The sequence below is a fragment of the Zootoca vivipara genome, chromosome 1 (genome assembly GCF_963506605.1).
Source record: "Zootoca vivipara chromosome 1, rZooViv1.1, whole genome shotgun sequence".
Classification (NCBI taxonomy): domain Eukaryota; kingdom Metazoa; phylum Chordata; class Lepidosauria; order Squamata; family Lacertidae; genus Zootoca; species Zootoca vivipara.
The window spans coordinates 37,971,929-37,991,928 of record NC_083276.1 but is presented as its reverse complement, the minus strand read 5'-3'; the positions used below and the strand labels follow the sequence as shown (position 1 = coordinate 37,991,928).

Below are 20,000 nucleotides of genomic sequence, written 5' to 3'. Positions count from 1 at the left end.
CTGCATAGGGATAGGCAGAATTCCCCTCCCCACCTACTGTAGGTTGAGGGTGGAAATTCAGTAACATTCTTGGCCAAATTCTTCATATTGGGGAAGAGTAGTACTTATAAATTGCATTCTAAAGTGGTCTCTGGCTTGCCCCCCCCCAAGCCTTTGAAAGAGTTGCCATAACAGGGTAACAGGGCAGTTGCTGTGCAATTGGACCTACTGCAGGAGATATGTATGCCCCTGATGATGACTTGGAAACTTCAGCTAGTTCAAAATGCAGCAGCCAGATTACTGACTGGGGTTCCATTTAGAATCCCCATTTTAAAACTGAAGCACTGGTTTTATTGATTGATTGATTGATTTAGAAGATTTATAGACCACTTGACCAAAATAAATATCTCAAAGCTGTGTACAAATAAAGTTAAAACACAGCTGAAATCCACTGTCCACTTGAAGAAAAATACACAAAGAATCAACATAAAACAGACACATACAGTACATATAAATTGACACTATCATTACAAACAAAGATTTATATATGGAACCTTTAGGACATATTTATGTGAATAGCTGTTTCTGGGCCAAATTTGAAGTGCTCACATTAGTGTTTAAGGCCTTTGTTTGTATGCTGAAGCCGTACCTCTTTACCCTGGTCTGTGATACCTGAGAGAGAGAGAGATATTTTAGGGCCTACATTGCTCTTCTGATTACGAGTGGTTTTAACAGATTTCACTCTTGCGTTTTTCCATTATTGTATCCCGTCCTGGGACCGTATGGTGAATAATGTGTGATATGCAATTTTGTAATGTGCATTTTTTAAAAAAAACTGCTGGTTTTATTTTTGAAAAAAGTTAGGCTAGCATGTTTTTAACATCTGTTTTTATCAATAATTTAAATATATGTTCTGTGTAAAGCACTTAGAGGTTTTGATGATTAAGTGGCATATAAGTCCTATTAAATAAATTAATCTAATCAATAATAAGAGTAATAATAATATATCTTCCTACACCCTTAAAAAGCTTATGTTAATCTACCTCTGAAATAAGTTCCTTTAAAGATAACAGGGTTGTGCCCACACTTGAAGAAGCTAACAATGAAGAACTGCTCAATGATTCAGGATGCTGGGATATGCCAACAAGGGCAGATAGCAAACAATTGGGAAAAATCATTTGATGTTGATGTCCAGGAAGGATTTGTGGCACCAAAGAGGCAGCACTAGGACAAACAAGTTTGGAGAAATTGTAAACAATTACTCCTTCATATCATGTTATACTTAGCTGGGATATCAACAAGGAGGATCAACCATCTATTTTGTTACTCCAAATATAGCTCCATTTTAAGAAAGTCTTTTGTAGTTGTTCGTACCTGGCAGAGTATCCATTTCAAACAGCTTTTCAGCAGTGGTTTTTGGCAGGAAGAAGAATAAGCTGTTTTGACTAACTGTTTTGTAAGTTGTCCATTCTTATTGCATCAGCATTAATTATTCTTGATGGATTTGTCCTACAAGAACCTTACAGCAGCTTCTGACAGGTAGAGCTATCTTTTATGTCAGCAGTGTGAGTTTTTGATTAAGTGAATGTTTGGTTATTTTTAGACAAAGAGATATTCTCTCATTAAAAGGAAAATGTCTGATAACGTAGGCCTGGAAAAGATAATTTGATCTTTATTTGGAAAAAAGAGAGAGAAAGATTTCAATTTACCATCCAAAATGGGTAAACAGACATAATTTAATTATCTGACAGATAACATTTTGACTTGAGGCACACCACCAAAGTGAAAGACTGAACAAGAATAAAAGCCAAAAGGGCCTTAAATATTCCAGTTTAGCCAGGCTAAAAATATTGACCAGTCATCCAATAAAAGCATAAGATTATCCCAGTATCATATCAAGGCCAGCCAGATGCCTCTGGGAATCTCAGAAGCAGGATGTGAAGACAATAACACTTGTTTCTGTATTAAAATGTTGTATTGCTTTTTTGGTGAGGATTCTCTGGTGAGGATTCATGCCATGTTGAATGTGTTCCTATGCTTCTCTTCGATTGGTCTGAGCTTAATGTTGCACCAGCTTTTATCAGAGTTTATACCCAGAACTTACCTTTGCTTCCGGAGTCACGCTATTGCACACGTGAAGCAATAATAAAGGAGAACGTGTTGTTGGATGTGTAACTGTCAGGACGGCTGAGTAAGATACACACACGCCAAATTAAGAAGGGGTGGTGATGGGCTCCAGGGCAGGATTTGGCTTTCTGAAATACTTGAACTTGAACTTTACTAGTTTAAGAGCAGTCTAGATGGGTTTACAATTAAAAGCTTCCACCAGGAGAGAGGGACAAGGGAAAATAATGGACACCATCATGGTGATGTCACATAGCAACTGCTGGATGAACAGTAGATCAGAAACCATTGAGGGTCATCTGGCAAGGAACACACCCAATAAGTTTCTCAGGTCACATGGCTGGCTACTTATTTCTCTGAGCTTTTCTCAGCCTTCCTTATCCACTGTTGTTGTTTATTACATTTGTATACTGCCCTATACCCGTAGATCTCAGGGTGGTTCACAACATAAAATTGCAATATAAAAAATACAAAATAAAAATAACTCAGGACACAAGGGAGAAACGTCCCAAGAGGAAGGCACGCTTGGCAAATCCACACCATGATCAACTCCTGCCTGGAAACCAATGTCCCCACTGTGGAAGGACGTGTGGATCCAGAATTGGCCTCCACAGTCACGTACGGGCCCATTGTTAAAACCATGTTTATGGAAGACAATCTTACTCGGCTACAAGTGATCGCCAAAGAAGAAGAAGAGCACTATGTGTTCTCGCATGATTCTGACTTGATATAGAACAATGATTTTTCCTAATAATAACTTTCTTCCCTTCCCTTATTTTTTAGCTTTCTAAGAAATATGGAGTCCATATCTGTGGAGAAGGTGGAGAATATGAAACATTCACATTGGATTGCCCTCTGTTTAAGAAGAAAATAGTTGTGTAAGGAACTGCGCCTTCCCTTCCCTTTAAATTTTAGCACTGGGAACATATTAACTTTTAGCTTGAGGCCACTTCTGTTGGCAGCGGCAGAGCATGTCCTCTAAGTTCACAAACACTCACTTTGTTTAACACTGGCAAAGTCCTCCACTAACCTAAATCAATGCCTGACAAGACGAGGCCTTCATAGAAAGCTATAAACTTTTTAGACATTTGCACTTTCGTTTACTTGCTGATTATGGCCTGCAGTAAAACTGGTACCTACACACTGACACTTTTATCCTTTCATGAAGTGCGAATTGCCTGTAATATTTATCTTTCATTACAGCTACATTTGATAAACTGCCACATCAGTAGCCTGTGGGTTCCATTAACTCTGTTTCCCTTTTCTCTCTCTCTCTTTCCTTTTTTTTTTTTTTGGTGCGTTTTAACATTAGCAATTTAGGATGATAATGCTAAACATTTTGCTTGAATTACTAAAGGATGTTTTTGAATGTTAATGTTTTGAATCAGTCCAATTTGCACTGAGTGGGTTATTTCTTTGCCATAAATTCTTAAAATGTATGTGTAGAGGTATGGGAAATTTCTTTATCCTTATGTAGATTTGTCAGTACAATTATGGTAAATAACTTAGCCTGCATCTATTATAGGAGATATTTTGACTGCTATTATCCCTCTTTCATCTGAGTTTACAGATTGTCTAATAAAACAGTATCGGTGTCTGCTCCACACCACTTTTAGACCAATAATCTCAGTGAAGGGGGGGTAATTTGATTACAATCTCCAAACAACTCACTTGGGAGTACCCCAGTTGGCTACACTTGGGCAAAATGGTTTGAAGATCGTATTACTTGGAATATTTCAGGCGTGAAAGCTACCCTTCCAATAAACACAGAATTGATCTGAACTGAATCTGTGCCAGCTGAAAGTGCCCTTGAGGGTACATTTATATACTAATTATGCTTCCACATGAGGATCTGCAAAACAATAAGGCCAGGCATAGGCAGTAAGAGCATATACAGGTTTCCCAGACCCTTTGTGTAAAGTTTATTATAGTATAGTGGCCAACAGTGTGAGATGAAATATTTCAAATCAAATTTTGATTCAACCACAAATTTCAGTGCCAGTCTCCCATTTTCTCCAAGATTAAGATATCCCTAAGGAAAGAGTGCTTCTATTCACCAATGCCTTTGAAGCTATCTAGATACTTGATGTAATGCTTCAAAGGCATTGAACGTGTCCCGGCCATCTCAGTTGGGGTGGGTGGTTATGGCCTTCTTCATGTTGGTGCCCTAGTTATAAAAGGTTGTCTCCATGATATCTGGTGCTCACCTTCTTTTTGTGCTAAAGACCTTCATATTTTTAGGCTTTTAGAAGCAATTTTAGAATGCATTGGTTATTTCTATGTGAAATATTAAGTAAAAGTGGGTAGATTAGATAGATAGATAGATAGATAGATAGATAGATAGATAGATAGATAGATAGATAGATAGGCTTGGAGGCATATGAGACCACCACCTTGCCAAAGCTAAGCAGGTCTGAGTTGGGTCAAGCCCTGGAAATAACATGTATGCCACCTTGGGCTCTGTGGTGGAAAAAGGTGGGATATGAACAAAATAAAACAAAACACTGCTTCTTTCATGATACTTGTATTTTTAAGTGATTCCGGGATATTTATTATTTTATTACAAGTAGTTTTATACCTCTGCTGAGGTAAGAATTGAGGCAATAAAACAATAATGAAATGCACCCACATTGAGAACAAAACCAGACTAGTAAGAATGACAACTTCACTGCCTCTTAAAGAAGCTTTATTTCTTTTATTTATTTCTTTTATATTTGCTGCTCTTTGTATGAGAGTAGCAGAGTGGATAGGCAGGCCTCTCTAGGTAACACATTCCATAACTGATTATTAAATTACTCTTACCAAAAAAAATGCTGGTATCATCAGCCATTCTGCTTCTGCTTCTGCATTGCTTGTTTTCCCCTGTTCTTGGAAATTCTGTCTTTAATAATGCTGTCTACTATTTTTCCGAAACATGCATTATGTTAACTGGCCTGGAATTTCCCAGATTCCCCCTGGAACCTTTTTTAAGAAACTGTTGTTACCGGTATATCGGGTGCTTACCAGTCTACAGAAACAGAGGCTGATATTAGGACAAGTTACAGATGTTGTTAGAAGTTCACATCTGAGTGAAACTTTAGTCATGAGACAAGGTCTAAGATCCTTGCATGCCTGTTTAATACTGCTTTGAATGTGCAGATAGGGCCATAATCATACAATCTGATTTTATCTGTCCTCTGTCCCATGGTTGACCACTAATGCTTAAAAAAAAGAACCTAATTGTTGAAATGTTCAGTGTAATCTGAAATAAATGTTTATGATTCTGTTATTACAGGGATTTATCAGAAGTTGTTGTTCATTCAGCGGATGCATTTGCCCCTGTGGCTTATCTTCGACTATTAAAAGTGCACTTAGAAGATAAGGCAAGTACCACATTCCAATTTTAATCTACTTATATTAATAATAATTATTTTATACACACAAAATGTCCAATTGGGATCTGGAAAAAACCAAAAACAAATAAAAAGTAATACTGCTAAAGCTCCATTCCTTACAAATTTAAATCCTGGCCACCACAATACACCCCAAATTGAATGGTATTTCAGCATTTCAAAGTTGATGAGCCTCCAAGAGAAGAGAGAGGAACATTAGTTGGACACTTGTCTAGTATCTGTCTGTGCTCTTGCTACAGGTAGGTAGCCGTGTTGGTCTGATGTAGACGAAACAAAAAATAAAATAAATTCCTTCCAGTAGCACCTTAGAGACCAACTAAGTTTGTCATAGGTATGAGCTTTCGTGTGCATGCACACTTCTTCAGATACACACTCTTGCTGTTCATATATAGATATATGCTCTTGCTGTTCATATAGTGTGTATACTTTAGGCAACACTTCTGGATTACCTTGCAGATGATGGATGGGGGAACCTCAGGCTCTCCAGGTGTTGCTAGACTATAACTCATCATCCCTGGGCATTGACCATGCTGGCTGGGGCTCATGGAAGTTGCAGTCCAACAATATATGGAGGACCTCGGACTCTCCACCCTGTAGTGATAACCGAGATGCATTAGGCCCAAGCTGTTAGGTTCTAAACCCATGCTCCAAAAAGGATACAGAGACATCATGCTGATTCTGATGATCCACTGCCATCTGCTTGCCTTTTTAATTATTTGAGAAATGTATGAACCTCATTTCAAACACACGTTTCACAAAGTGGGTCACAACAATTTTTCTATCAACCAAAAACCATAATGCCATTTTGAAACCCAATAAAATCAACCATTTCATTACATTTCAAACAGCACAAAATGACAATACTAAGCAATACATAGCCCTTGAATGCAGCAGTGAAAGAAGTAGGTCTTTAAGGTGCTTTTAAAGGTATCGGAGGATACAGCCTCTCAAAGAGTACTAACAAATTATTGATGGAAGTCTGAATCTGACAAGGATTTTCACAAAGAGATCACCCAAACGTAGACGCACTGAAAGAATCCGTTGGTCTTTTTGTACATTTGTGATTGCTCTTTTTGTACATTTTTAAAGGTGTAAGGTGTAAACCTCAAATATATACAACAAAAAATAAAAATTTCAACAGGGACTCTAGCTGGCTTGAAAACTTTGTGGGAGAGGGATTTAAGTCGAAAATAAACAATACCCAATTGTTAGATAATATGGTTCTCTAAACCAATATGGCCTGTTTTCTAATTTATATATTTTAATTGCTGCTATGGGGTCACGAAGAGTCGGACACAACTAAACGACTAAACAACAACAACAATTGCTGCTATATTTGTACTGTCCCTGTTATACTAAATTGCTAATTTATATGTATCCCTGTTGTGTTTCATGACTTCCCTGATTTTGTATGTGAGCTGGAATTGGTATGTGACCAAAATAATAAATTCATTTATTCAGTATGGCCTGTTTCAGCTTACATTAGAGAAAATACATTTGAAACAACGGACAGATAGTATAGGACCCATGTGAAACCTTCACATATGACAGAAAATCAGCCAAACTGTTGGCATGATTGTGGTTTTCAGGTACATACATCTCTGGTGGCACTGTCCCTTTGTCTCTGTTTTGACAGGAGGTCTGTGAGAAAATTACTAGAATGTTCAAGGAAAAGGTAGGCTTCCCCTGTCCTATGATTGTATCTATTACCACTCTTTGAACAATCAAACCTAAATCTAAAATCTAAAGAACTGTTAGTTTTCTTAAAAGCAGCTACATGACAATCAAAAATGAAACTGGAAAACCCTGAATGGTTTAAATCTTAATTTATGGAATTGCAGTCTTTCAGTAGCTGAAAAATTAACACATCAAGCATAGAATCTTCTGAAAACTTTTATGTAATATAGAAAATTTATCTTTTCCAATTGTCATACAAACCATGTATATTCTCTTTCATCAGAAAAGCTGCAAAGATGGACTACTATATTCTATTAATACCTTTAGTCTTGAGCTGGGTGGCTCAACTTGTAAGATATATATTCACAATTTCATTGGCTGTGGAATGACATTTTGACTTGTGTTATCTTTGTGCATATTTTATACTTCAGTTAAAAAAGTAACCCCAAAAATAGGCTAGCATTGCATAAAACACACTGTTTAAGTCATAACTTCTTAAAAATTGCCAGAGTATATATTTTTCTTCTTGGCGATCACCCATAACTGAGTAAGATTGTTGTCCATGAACATGGTCTTAATTCTGGATCCACATGTCCTTCCACAGTGGGGACATAGTTTTCAGAGCAGGATTTGGTCACAGTGAGGGTTTGGCAAACATGCCTTCCTCTTAGCATGTTTCTCCCTTTCGTCCTGGGTTTGAGCATCTTCAAAGTCCATGATACCTTTGGTAAAGGTTGCCAGTGTTTATGCTACATTTTTTTAGATTTGCCTTGAGAGACTCTTTAAACCTCTTTTGTTGACCACCAGCATTATGCTTTCCATTTTTAAGTTCAGAATAGAGTACCGTAGTTGCTTTGGAAGACGATAATCAGGCATCCACACAACATGACCAGTCCAACGAAGTCGATGTTGAAGAATCATTGCTTTGACATTGGTGATCTTTGCTTCTTCCAGTACATTGGCATTAGTTCGCCTGTCTCCCTACGTGATGTGTAAAAAATTTCAGAGACACCGTTGATGGAATCTTTCAAGGAGTTGGAGATATAAACTAAAATGAAGTGCGAAAGCAATAGTTTTGTTAAGAACCTCAAAAGTGTCCTTTCTAACTTCTGATCCTGTGATCAAATTATGTTCTTCAGCAATATTGATCTAACAGTAATGATACCTGTGAAGCATTGTGCTCCCATGCGGGAAGTGCTTTGCCAATATATACGCCTGTAAGCTAAACCGGACAATAATAATAAAAATTACGTTAACATTTGCAGGGTTGGTTTCTCCCCTCGCCGCCCCCAGCTTCTCATGGCACAAATGGGGTGCACTGTAGAAAGAAAAACCATAGCAGAAATGGTATCATGCTCTATTGTAGCCTGTTTAGAAATATTTACTGCGGCTATTTAGTTCCATGTGTTTATAATTACTATGGTATAATTGACACAAACAAAATATGAAGCAAAAAAGCTTTGCACCTCAGATGCCCAGGTTGTGTATCAATTAATGTAGGATTATATAACAAGGATTCATAGTACACAGAAGCTAAATATATACTTCCCAAGATACACAATAAGCTGCTAATACTTTCGTTAAGAGACAAATAATTTGCTTACAGACTGATCCTGTGCTCTGATACAGTCTGTTCAGGGATCTTTACTGCAAACTCAGGAGATTTCATTGGCACAGTAGAGCAGAACTTAACTGTAGTGTCTAATAACACAACTGACCCCATTTATTGTTGGCATTAAGGGAAGCTTGCTGTTTTGGAAAGTGAATTGGAAGGAAGCCAGCATTACAGTCTTACAGAATGAGTGGTAGCTTCAGAAGTTGAAGCATTAAAAGCACAATACACTTTTACATGCATTGCATGAAATTTGTATCTCAAAACCCATTTAGAGGAAGAACACTTTTCTATGAAGGACCGTTAGGATGAGAGGACACTTAACTCTTTCTGTGCTTCTATTTCCCCTCTCGAAATATCCTCCAACCACCTCCCCCCCACTCCCTCCTGAGGAATATCCCCGAGTATTAAACAGTCTGCTGGAGTAACAATGAAAACCACAATAGGGTGCATTTAGGTGTAGGGAAATTGAGTCTCTACAGACCTTTAATGAGTTTGCCACTAGCGTTCTTCACAGGTCTTTGCGTTAAATGCTTCTTTGTGGTAAGACATTTTGGTTTGGTTTTATTTTGTATGTGATACTCAAAACACCATTAATGATCACAGCCAGTTTTGTGTTTCGTTTAAAAATATTGACTTTTCAAGAGTATATAGGCATATGCCATAGTAGGTCTTATCTCAGAAAGCACTGGTATACATTCATCAAAAAGAGACATAATTCTTCATTTTTAGAATTCTGCTTCCCAGCACCATGTTCCCCATTCTTAAATGTGCCATTTTAGTACACACCTTGTTTGACGAGGATTTCCCCCCGCAGAGCAAAGCCTTAAAATATTACTGTGAGACTGAAAATTATGCCAGTCGGCTATGTGAATTGAAACCAAATAAGCTGAATAAGAGAACACTCTCGGAGAGGGGAGAGAAAGTGGAAATATATTAATATTTCTTAGGGGCACTGACTTTATTGCTCATGGCAAACTTGATGCTAAAATGCTTCATACATCACTACAATGTGACAAGCTAGGGAAAATGAAAAACACAAAGCTTTACATAAATCAGGCAAAAAATCATATTAAAATGCATAACATTTTATATAAGAATCAAGATTTTACTTTTATCTATTCAGAAGCTCTTTCCTCTTTCTTATGTAGATGTTTAAAGATTTTGTTAAAGCCCCACAGTTTCAAGCAGTTTTATAGCAAATCATTTTTCAAATTCATTGTAGACAAAGCTGTCACATCCTTAAAGAGCTAGCATTTATGGAATTGTAGTTTAGATTTTGGTATATACACTTAATGTCTTGTAGAGTTAAGGAGGAAAATAGTTTGTTTTGTGTTGTGATGGAATCATGGCAAAAGGCATTAAATCTTTCGATTAATTTATTTTCTGTCATACTATAATAAGCTACATTTTCAATAAATTGTAACTATGGAGGGGCATTTGGTTTTTCAAGAGCATAATGCATCAAATGATTTAAGGTTTTAACCCCAAAGGACCAGAGAGCTATTCATACTGGCAAGGCAAGCATTTAGTCTTGAGTAACTTCTACTTCTTATTTCTATGTTTATCCTTCTAAAGCCCTTCAGCCTGTTAATGCATTGTAACTCTTGCAAAAGTAAAACATTCATGGTCCCATTCTAAGCCACATTTAAGCATACTTAAGTATACTGAAGTAGTTATGGTGCTGGAGGAGATTTTTGAGAGTCCCATGGACTGCAAGAAGATCAAACCTATCCATTCTTAAAAAAATCAGCTCCGAGTGCTCACTGGAAGGACAGATCCTAAAGCTGAGGCTCCAATACTTTGGCCATCTCATGAGAAGAGAAGACTCCCTGGAAAAACCCTGATGTTGGGAAAGATTTAGGGCACAAGGAGAAGGGGACGACAGACGACAAGATGGTTGGACAGTGTTCTCGAAGCCAGCAACATGAGTCTGACCAAACTGCGGGAGGCAGTGCAAGACAGGAGTGCCTGGCGTGCTCTGGTCCATGGGGTCACGAAGAATCTGACGTGTCTAAACAACTAAACATATATAAATATCATATATAAAAACATATATAAATAAAATCTTTATTGCTGTCCAACAACCCATAACATAGATATAGAATAAAATACAGACTCATATAGACAACCCCCCAGGGAAGGGAGACCGAAGCGTTATTTGTTTAGTCATGGGTATGTTGATCTTTGATTCGTATGACTACTGTGAGAAACCTGGCCATGGCCACGGCCACTGTGATATCGTTGGACTTGTCGTCCAGAAGATATTTGATATAGTAGGCTTCAGATTGACCTGGCCGATTTGCCAATAGTGTTTTGATCAACAGTTCCCTTGCCTGATCATATTGTCCGCAATGCAATAAAACAGGGGTCCCCAAACTACGGCCCCCGGGCCGGATGCGGCCCAATCGGCCTCCCAATCCGGCCCGCGACGACCCCCGCCGCCCGCTGCCGCCGCCCGCTCTTACAGCGCGCGGCACGGCGACGATCAGAAAAATCGGCAAAAAATCGCCGAAAATCCATTTTGCGCATGCGTATGGGCCTCTCCCGACCCAGAAGAGGTCATTTCTGATGCACTTCCGGGTCGGGGGAGGCCCATACGCATGCGCACAAGCGATTTTCGGCGATTTTTTCCCCACCCGTGTGCGTATGCGCACGGGCGCGCACTCCCCCGCCCTCCGGCCCGCTGCGCGCGCACTCCCCTGCCCTCCGGCCCGTCGCGCGGTCAGCGCGGCGGGCACCGGCCCACTGCGCGGTAAGTCTGGGGACCCCTGCAATAAAATATGCCTCATGCAGTCGACATCCTGAGAGCAAACACAGATCCTATTTTGATAAGGGATACTGATGGAAATACATTTAATCTGGCTTTGGTGAAAAGACGCCGGTTTGTTGGTACAGACAAATTTCTAAGATATGCAGGTGTCTGAAAATCGAACCCATAGTGGATTTCTACTGCTAATGGGCCACAGATAACATGAGATTGGGATCGGAGATCGCTATGTGATATGTCCCAGAACCTTTGTCTCAGAGATTCAAGGGCGGTATCATAGCCCAGATGGTACAGGAGAGAAGGTGGCATACCAATCAAAGTGGTTTTCTCACCATAATTTTCATCCGTGAGCTGGTAAACTCCTTGTTGTTTAGGTATGGAAGTAACCCCTTCCCTAGGCCAACGACTGAGATCTTGAGCCAATATCCCAGGGCAGCCCACCATGCTTTAATTGATAAAGGACATTCACCTGTTTCTAAAAATAGTATTGCATTTGGAACACAATTTGGAACTTGTAGGAGGGACCGGATAAACTTTGCCTGGAAGCCATTGAACCTGGAGAATGAGCCATTGAACCAGATGTTTCAGGCGTAGAGGAGTTGAGAGACAGATTTTGCATTAAATACCTTAATGGCTGATGGAACATAATGGCCTCTCCTCGTATAAAAGAATCAAAGTATACCCAGTTTGCTTACCTCCGCCTTTTGATAGGTGGTCTGCCAATGATGTTTCCAGGACTTGGAATAATGGAATAGAAGCCCTAGGTACCGGAAGGATTTGCTCTGCTCTAGTTTGTGACCGTCCAGTACAACTAAACAATAACAAGTAGTTTTCAGTGGAATTTAAGCATGCTTAATTGTGCACCAGATCGAGGGCAATTTGAATAGCTTGACTTCTCGGTTTTGTAATGAAAAGAAAATGGTTGCCTCACAAAAGAATCGTATTTCTTGAACAGGAGATTTCTTTGTGGTACTGCATATGCCACCCCAACACCCCATGATCCACACCCTTAATTCTGACCTTCCGGCTTAGTGTGAAAGCGCTTAGAATTCCATGGGCTGTCTTTCTGTTCATTGTGGTAAGGTCAGAGTGGAGTATGCAATGGGGACATTGGGGCTGTGGTTTGCACCCTGAAGTGGGTTAATGTCTTTAAAATGTTGATTCAGAGAATATTGAACCTCCTCAAACATCAAATAATACTTTTAAGTAGGTTTGTATACTTTTGTACCGTATACCCATGTGAGCAAATCCCATTGAGTTCATTGCAGCTTGCTCTCAGATAAGTAGGCATAGGATTACAGCCGAAATTGATATATAGGTAAATGATTTCTTTTTCTAAATTGCTAAAATTAGAAGAGGATCCCAATTCCTACCAGTTCTCCCTGCACTGCATCCCCTATCGTCCTCAAGTGCTTCCTATCGTTTAGGAATCTTTTATGGGGCATGTGGGAGACGAAGAAAAGCCCTTCTTGATCAGACCAGAGGTTCATCTTGTCTAGTATCCTGTTCTCTCAGAAGCTTATGTTGTTGTTGTTGTTGTTGTTGTTGTTGTTGTTGTTGTTGTTTAGTCGTTTAGTCGTGTTCGACTCTTCGTGACCCCATGGACCATAGCACGCCAGGCACTCCTGTCTTCCACTGCCTCCCGCAGTTTGGTCAAACTCATGTTCGTAGCTTCGAGAACAGTGTCCAACCATCTCGTCCTCTGTCGTCCCCTTCTCCTAGTTCCCTCAATCTTTCCCAACATCAGGGTCTTTTCCAAGGATTCTTCTCTTCTCATGAGGTGGCCAAAGTATTGGAGCCTCAGCTTCAGGATCTGTCCTTCCAGTGAGCACTCAGGGCTGATTTCCTTAAGAATGGATAGGTTTGATCTTCTTGCAGTCCATGGGACTCTCAAGAGTCTCCTCTAGCACCATAGGCAAGACAACAGGCATATAAAAAATAGAAGCTGATGAGAAGCCCACAAACAGGATATGAGAGCAGTAACACTCTTCCACTGTTGCCCCATAGCAACTGGTATTCAGATACATGAATACCAGTTCATGACTAGTACCAACTGATAGTAGCAACTAGTCATGCCTTCATTAGTACCAATTGATAACTTTATCCTCCATGAAAAATTGTCTAAGCCACTTTTAAAGTCATTTACATGGGTAGCCAACATTACAGTTAGCAGTACCAAATTCCATTGTTTTTCTATGCACAATGTGAAGAAGGCTGACCTTTTTTGTGTGTCCTGAATCTCCACCATTCAGTATGAGAGGGGGATTTCTCTCCACTTTCTCCACAAGTGCATGTTTTAAACCTCATTAGTATTCTCTTTTGCCTTATATCCGAACTAAAAAAGTCCCATACATTATAACCTTTCTACATAGGAGATTTGCTGCAGCCCGCTGACTATTGTGGTTGCTCCTTTTTTTTTTTTGGCACCTTCTTAAGCTGTACAATTTTTGAGATGCAGCAATCAGGACTACCCCGTTTTTGAAGTGTAGTCACACCATAGGTTTACATATATGCAGTTATTGACAGTTATATTTTCCATCCCTTTCCTAATGATCCCCGCCATGGAATCCCCTCTTTTTTTCCACAGCTTCCTCATTGAGTCAACATTTTAATTGAGCTCCCCAAATGACCCCAAGATCTTTTCCTCATTAGTCACTACCAACTCCAATCCTGCCAGTATATATGTGAAGAATTTCTTTTCTCCCAGTGTGCTTGGTTTTACACTGACTTACATTGAATCACATTCACCAGTTTGTCCTCAATTTATCCAGTTTGTGGAGATCTTTTCAGAGATCTTTGTAAGAATTTGTACATCTGCAAACCCAGCTAGTACACTGTTCACCTTTTAACTCCAGACATGCTGTAAATTATTTAGAAAATGTTCATCCCAATACAATTGTTTTAGGAGACACTTTTTATAACCCTTCATTGTGGGTATTGTCTGTGTATTCCTCTCTTTGCTCCATTTTCTTTAACCAGTTACCGATCCACAAGATTATCTATCCTTTTATTCCATTTGTGCCAAGTTTATTTAGAAACCTTACGGTAGAATTTACTGGATCATCCCTGTCCACATGCTTACTGACACTCTCACGGAACTCTGAATTTTGGAGCCTAAAAGGTTAGTGAGATAGGACTTTCCTTTGCCATCTTCCACGGCAAGACATATTCTCCTTTAGATTCAAACTCGTAGTGAAGTTAATCCATGCAAAACCTGTCATGTAGTAAGCAATATACTATAGTGTATGATTTACTATATATATATATATATATATATATATATATATATATATATATATATATACACACATGGTTTTTTTATGGACCCAGGTGGCGCTGTGGGTTAAACCACAGAGTCTAGGGCTTGCTGATCAGAAGGTCGGCGGTTCGAATCCCTGCAACGGGGTGAGCTCCCGTTGCTTGGTCCCAGTTCCTGCCCACCTAGCAGTTCGAAAGCACATCAAAGTGCAAGTAGATAAATAGGGAGCGCTCCGGTGGGAAGGTAAACGGCTTTTCCATGCGCTGCTCTGGTTCGCCAGAGGCAGCTTTGTCATGCTGGCCACATGACCCAGAAGCTGTCTGCAGACAAACGCTGGCTCCCTCGGCCTATAGAGCGAGATGAGCGCCGCAACCCCAGAGTCGGACACGACTGGTCCTGATGGTCAGGGGCCCCTTTACCTTTACCTTTACATGGTTTTTAAAGAGTCCCTTCCCATTCATGTGGAATGCAGGCACACCCCTGCTAATGTTTGTTACATGGGAAACAGATCAACAACCTATCTTTACTATAAGAGATCAGCTGGTGGTTCATATTCAGGCCTTGTAAACCTCCCCCACCCTGGTCTCTACCAACACCAGATTGGGATCAAAAAGATTGGGTGGTATCCAACTAAACAGTTCTGCTAGCACAAGCACTCGTCGCTGTGCTATAGAACTCCCTAAATCAGTTCTGGAGGGTCAAGGGAAAATCCACAGTTTATTTAGGGGGCCTGTGGGGAGAGAAGAGGGAGGGTATGTTCAGTTGCGCAGCTTGTGCTGGCATAACTGTTTAGTTGGATACTTCCCCATGTTCCTGGTTTCTCTCGGTGAGCTCCTTTTCTCTTGGGAAATGTGAGCTTCCTTAAGTGGCTCTGACATAATTTCTGAACCTTTGTTACACCCTCTCATTCCCTGATGAGAGACGCTTCCCTGTTGAGATGGGCTCTGCTCCTATGGGAATTTAGAGCATTGATAGGGGTTCAGTTTCATGAGCTGCAGCCGTTGCCCTGCAAAAATATAGTATTATGTTCCTTTTTCTCCCATTATTTATTATGTTGAATAATCTTCAGTGCACAAAGAACTTTTTATCTCACTGGCTGTCATGGTGATGTTAGGTAGGTAAGCTATATGATGGACAATGTACCAAGGACCCATGCAGCCTCAAAAATTTTCAAAGCCGTAAAGAAAACATAAACATAAGGACAGTGTAGGAAGATTTACAAAAGGTAGGCCTTGGCGTATGGAAGGGTGGACCAAAGCACATAGAAACCCCCGGTCACTGGAATCCATTGTCATAATTCATGATAATTGTAATAGAAGTCATATCTGGGCTGACCAGATTAAACAAGAATGGTATTTGTTGAGTGCCTTGCATGTTGAGTTCAGTGTTCAAACATGTCATTCTCCTTAGTTATGTTTCGCAGGTGTTAATTTTACATTCTTTCAATTGAATATTTTATAATCACTCCACAGTTTGGGCTAGCATGCCTTAGTATAATAATCAGCTCCTGCTCTCTTCTGCTGTTCTGTAATGCATTTTCTTTAGCTAAATCTCTTAATGTTTAACTACAAAGGCTCACTGGAAATTTGTTTTAGATTGTTTCTGGCAGCACAATGAACCCTTGTGCCTCGGGGAGAATAACATTTTATTCACTGTTCTGGTTTAATACATTACCGCACAACTTCAAGATGCATTTTTGCATAATAATGGAAAAGATTCCTCTACTCTTTCTTTATTAAAAACTTAAGAATGTTATTTTTCCTGCACATTTTATGTGTCTAATACCTTTTTAAAAGTATAGATATTGGCATGTCAAATGTGCTTTGTTTTATAGGTATATTATAAACTCTTAATAACATTATTTGTCACCTAACATTCATAGTTGTCCACTGAGGCCTCAGTTTCCTCTTCACTGGAAAACAAGGGCACTGTTGTATGAAGTGTAGCTTCATCAATATTTTACTTTTTCCCATAAGAATTTGATATGATATGCCTTGAATATAAAATCTCTTCATCCTTCTCTTTTACAAAATTTATATTGTGCTTCTATTTCTTGGACACCACAAATGGTTTCATATCTGGCAATTTTACGGAGCATTTTTTTTTAAAAAAAGATTTATACTGTGCCCTTCAATAAAATTCCAGGAGTGACTTACATTTCTGAAACACAATAAAACAACATAAAAACATTGACTTTGAGTTGGAGGGGACCTTGTAGGTCATCTCCCTCAGATCTCTCTTAGTTCAGGTAATCATACAGCCCTCTTTGCTTGCTTACCATCTGGTGATGGGACAATTATATGGACCATTCTGATATGATTCAGCATACAAAATACCTGTGTTTACCTGAAGTAATAATAAAAAAAGTTCTGTTACCTGAGCTGGAAATAAGCCACATCAAAATTGCTGTCTAAAAGCAGCATAAGCTGTGCATTTAGGAAGCCTTCAAATAATAGTCATTTGTATAAGTATTATGTCAATGCTGCTTTTCACACTTTATATTGTTGTAATCTCTGTAGGTCTTAATTACAGATGGATTCCCCTTTGCTTGGTTTGGGGGAGGAGCACTTATTTCTCAAGGAATATATAACTATAGAATTCCTGTTGTAACATTTTAATTTTCGAAGTAAATAGTATGGGGGAAGGGGAACCATGTAATTTTGTTGGGAATATTTATGGCATAGTCTTATGTGCTAGAATAGGAGGGAAATCACATAATTAGCTCTGTCAAGCAAAATATCAGGGTCATTTAGTAAAAAGAGAATCCCTGCTGCAAGGATAACTTTTTCATAATGCCCACTGTCAATAATCCATGGATGATCATTAGGGCCTACGTTCCCTGAAAAGACATGAACTGGTACCAAACACAAGCTTTGCTTTACCCTTTTATCACATTCCGGTAAAAACACATAACACAAAGACACACGTGGCAACAAATGGTTCAGGGGATGAATTAATGTGAAATCTTAAGTTCTTCTGCTGCTTTTGTGCCAGTTCTTTCAAGGTGATCAGCTCTTCAAGTGATCACATCCAGTCAGAGATTGTGTTATTAATATGATGGCCTCATAACATGGTGCAGCCAAGGAGAGGGAAAGTACGGTAGTGTTCCTATGTTAATTTTGAATGGGTGAACATACTTTTCAATCTCAGGGTAGTTTTCCAAAATTGCTGGAAGGGGGGTGTAAGGGGGAGGGCTTATAGGGAACAGCCCCCCCCCTCATCAGGAGCAGCCCATCTCCCAGCAGTAATGAAAGCGATGGGTCGGAAGGGGAGAGTCAGGAGACGGAGAGGGGTTGCCAGAGCTCTGGCAACATCCAAGAGCCACTGCTCCTCATGCAGGAAGAGAGGGAGGAGGAAAGGGAGGAGGGGACTCAGACGGGTCACAGACCTTCCCCCCCCTGACACTGGAATTGAGGAGGAGGAGAAAGGGGAGGAGGTTCGCAGTCCCGAGGCTCTTATGTTGATCCAGATCGAGAAAAGGGGCAGTGCCGGATTCTGAATCGGACTGACGAGACATGAAACCAGCAGCTCACTTCACTGTAAATAATGTACACTAATAAATACTTCTGAAAGACAAGCATGTGGAGGGTCGTTACTCAGGAGTAGTCGCAACAACCCTGACAGGAGGGTAGTTTTTGAGGGTGACAAAAGCCACAGCTATGCAAATGCCCATCCTCTTTCAGCTCTACTTTCAAATATCCAGGACTGACACTGAATTCTTATCTCATTTGATTCTCTTTGCGCAGATCATAGAATCATAGAATTGTTAAGTTGGAAGGGACTGCGAGGGTCATTTTTTTAGTTCAACCTTCTGCAGTGGGACACTAACCCACAACCCAGAGATTAAGAGTCTCTTACTGTACTGGCTGAGCTATCCTGCTACACTGAAAGATGGTGACTTGAAATCTGCAAATTTTTATGGTCAGGCATAAAGAAGCACAACACAAAATAATGGTCAGAAAATGTATTGTATTGGTCCCCCCCCTTACCTTACTTCGGTAACAGCAGAAATAGGGAGGTGGGAATTACCTTTGAAGGGGCATAATTTTCTGAGGCTTCTCTTGGAGTCAAGGCCTCTGATATGTAAGTTGTGCTTAATTGTGTATCTCAAGATGGAGATGTGATTCATTAACATGTAATTAATTCAGGAAAAAAACATTTATTTTTATATAAAAGACAAAGCAGATCTTTCAGTTTAATAAATATAGATATACATGCATGTTCTCTCTCTCTCTCTCTCTCACACACACACACACATGCCTGGTGGTAATAGGAGAAAATGTTCCTGGCAAACACGAACAAGTCTTACGGACTAAAGAAGCAGAATCCTGCATATAAGACTTGATTTATCTTTCCTTAAAACAAGTCTACCCAGCTTCTCAAAGCATGAAATATTCTGTTAATCCCCATTGGATCAAAATACTTTAAAAACTTTTAAATATCACTTGGTAAAAAGCTTTTAAAAAGAAAAGAAATTGGGATTTGCATCTGTTTCTACAAGGTAGTTTACAATCATGACCTTGAGCCGTATGCCACCTTCTGCTTTGGTTCGTGGGCTATCAGGGAGATATTCCAGGCAGCCTGGGATATTTTTCTTAATGAACTTAACACTCCTGAGATGTTGGTGCATTTCTCATATCACCATAACCATCTTCATAGGGGATCTCATAAATGGCGTATATGTGCCAACAGAAAATACGCCTTTACTGATCTTGAAATTCGTTTGCTTGGAAAGGTGTGACATTATATGCTTTTCTTTTGGAACAGGCAAAAGATGAACCCATCATTTTCTCCTTTAAGAATGAATGCAGCTACACACACACACAGAGAGAGAGAGAGGGAGGGAGGGAGGGAGAGAGTTTTCTTTCTTTCCTTTGAAAGACAGAGAAATCTTTCACTTGTTCTCTACTTGATATGGCAAATCTATTCCCCACCCAAGTAATATCTATCTCATATGTCTGTTCACAGTGCATGAAGCTGCATGTGGTCTCCCTCAAAATGTTGTTTTAACAGGAGAGCTGATCAAGGCAGAAAACAAGAAGCAAAGAGATTATCAGAGCCTTTTCCTTCTAACTTCAGAGTTTTATGCTCTGTTCTATTCTGAGAGAACTGCTCAGTGGGAGAAACGCTGTCAGTTTTAGATTTTTGTAACAACAAGCCTCCTCTGCCAAGGAAATGAAGATCTCT

At 39.6% G+C, this 20,000-nt stretch overlaps 1 protein-coding gene across 1 annotated transcript in view; it reads left to right on the top strand.

The window, feature by feature from the left end:
* The window catches only part of DPH6 (diphthamine biosynthesis 6), a 243,222-nt gene that overhangs the window by 74,012 nt on the left and 149,210 nt on the right, over positions 1–20,000 (top strand). The window contains exons 7-8 of the mRNA XM_035110376.2: positions 2,887–2,981; positions 5,378–5,465. Coding sequence (XP_034966267.1) covers positions 2,887–2,981; positions 5,378–5,465 — 183 coding nt within the window. The remainder of the gene's footprint in view (positions 1–2,886; positions 2,982–5,377; positions 5,466–20,000) is intronic.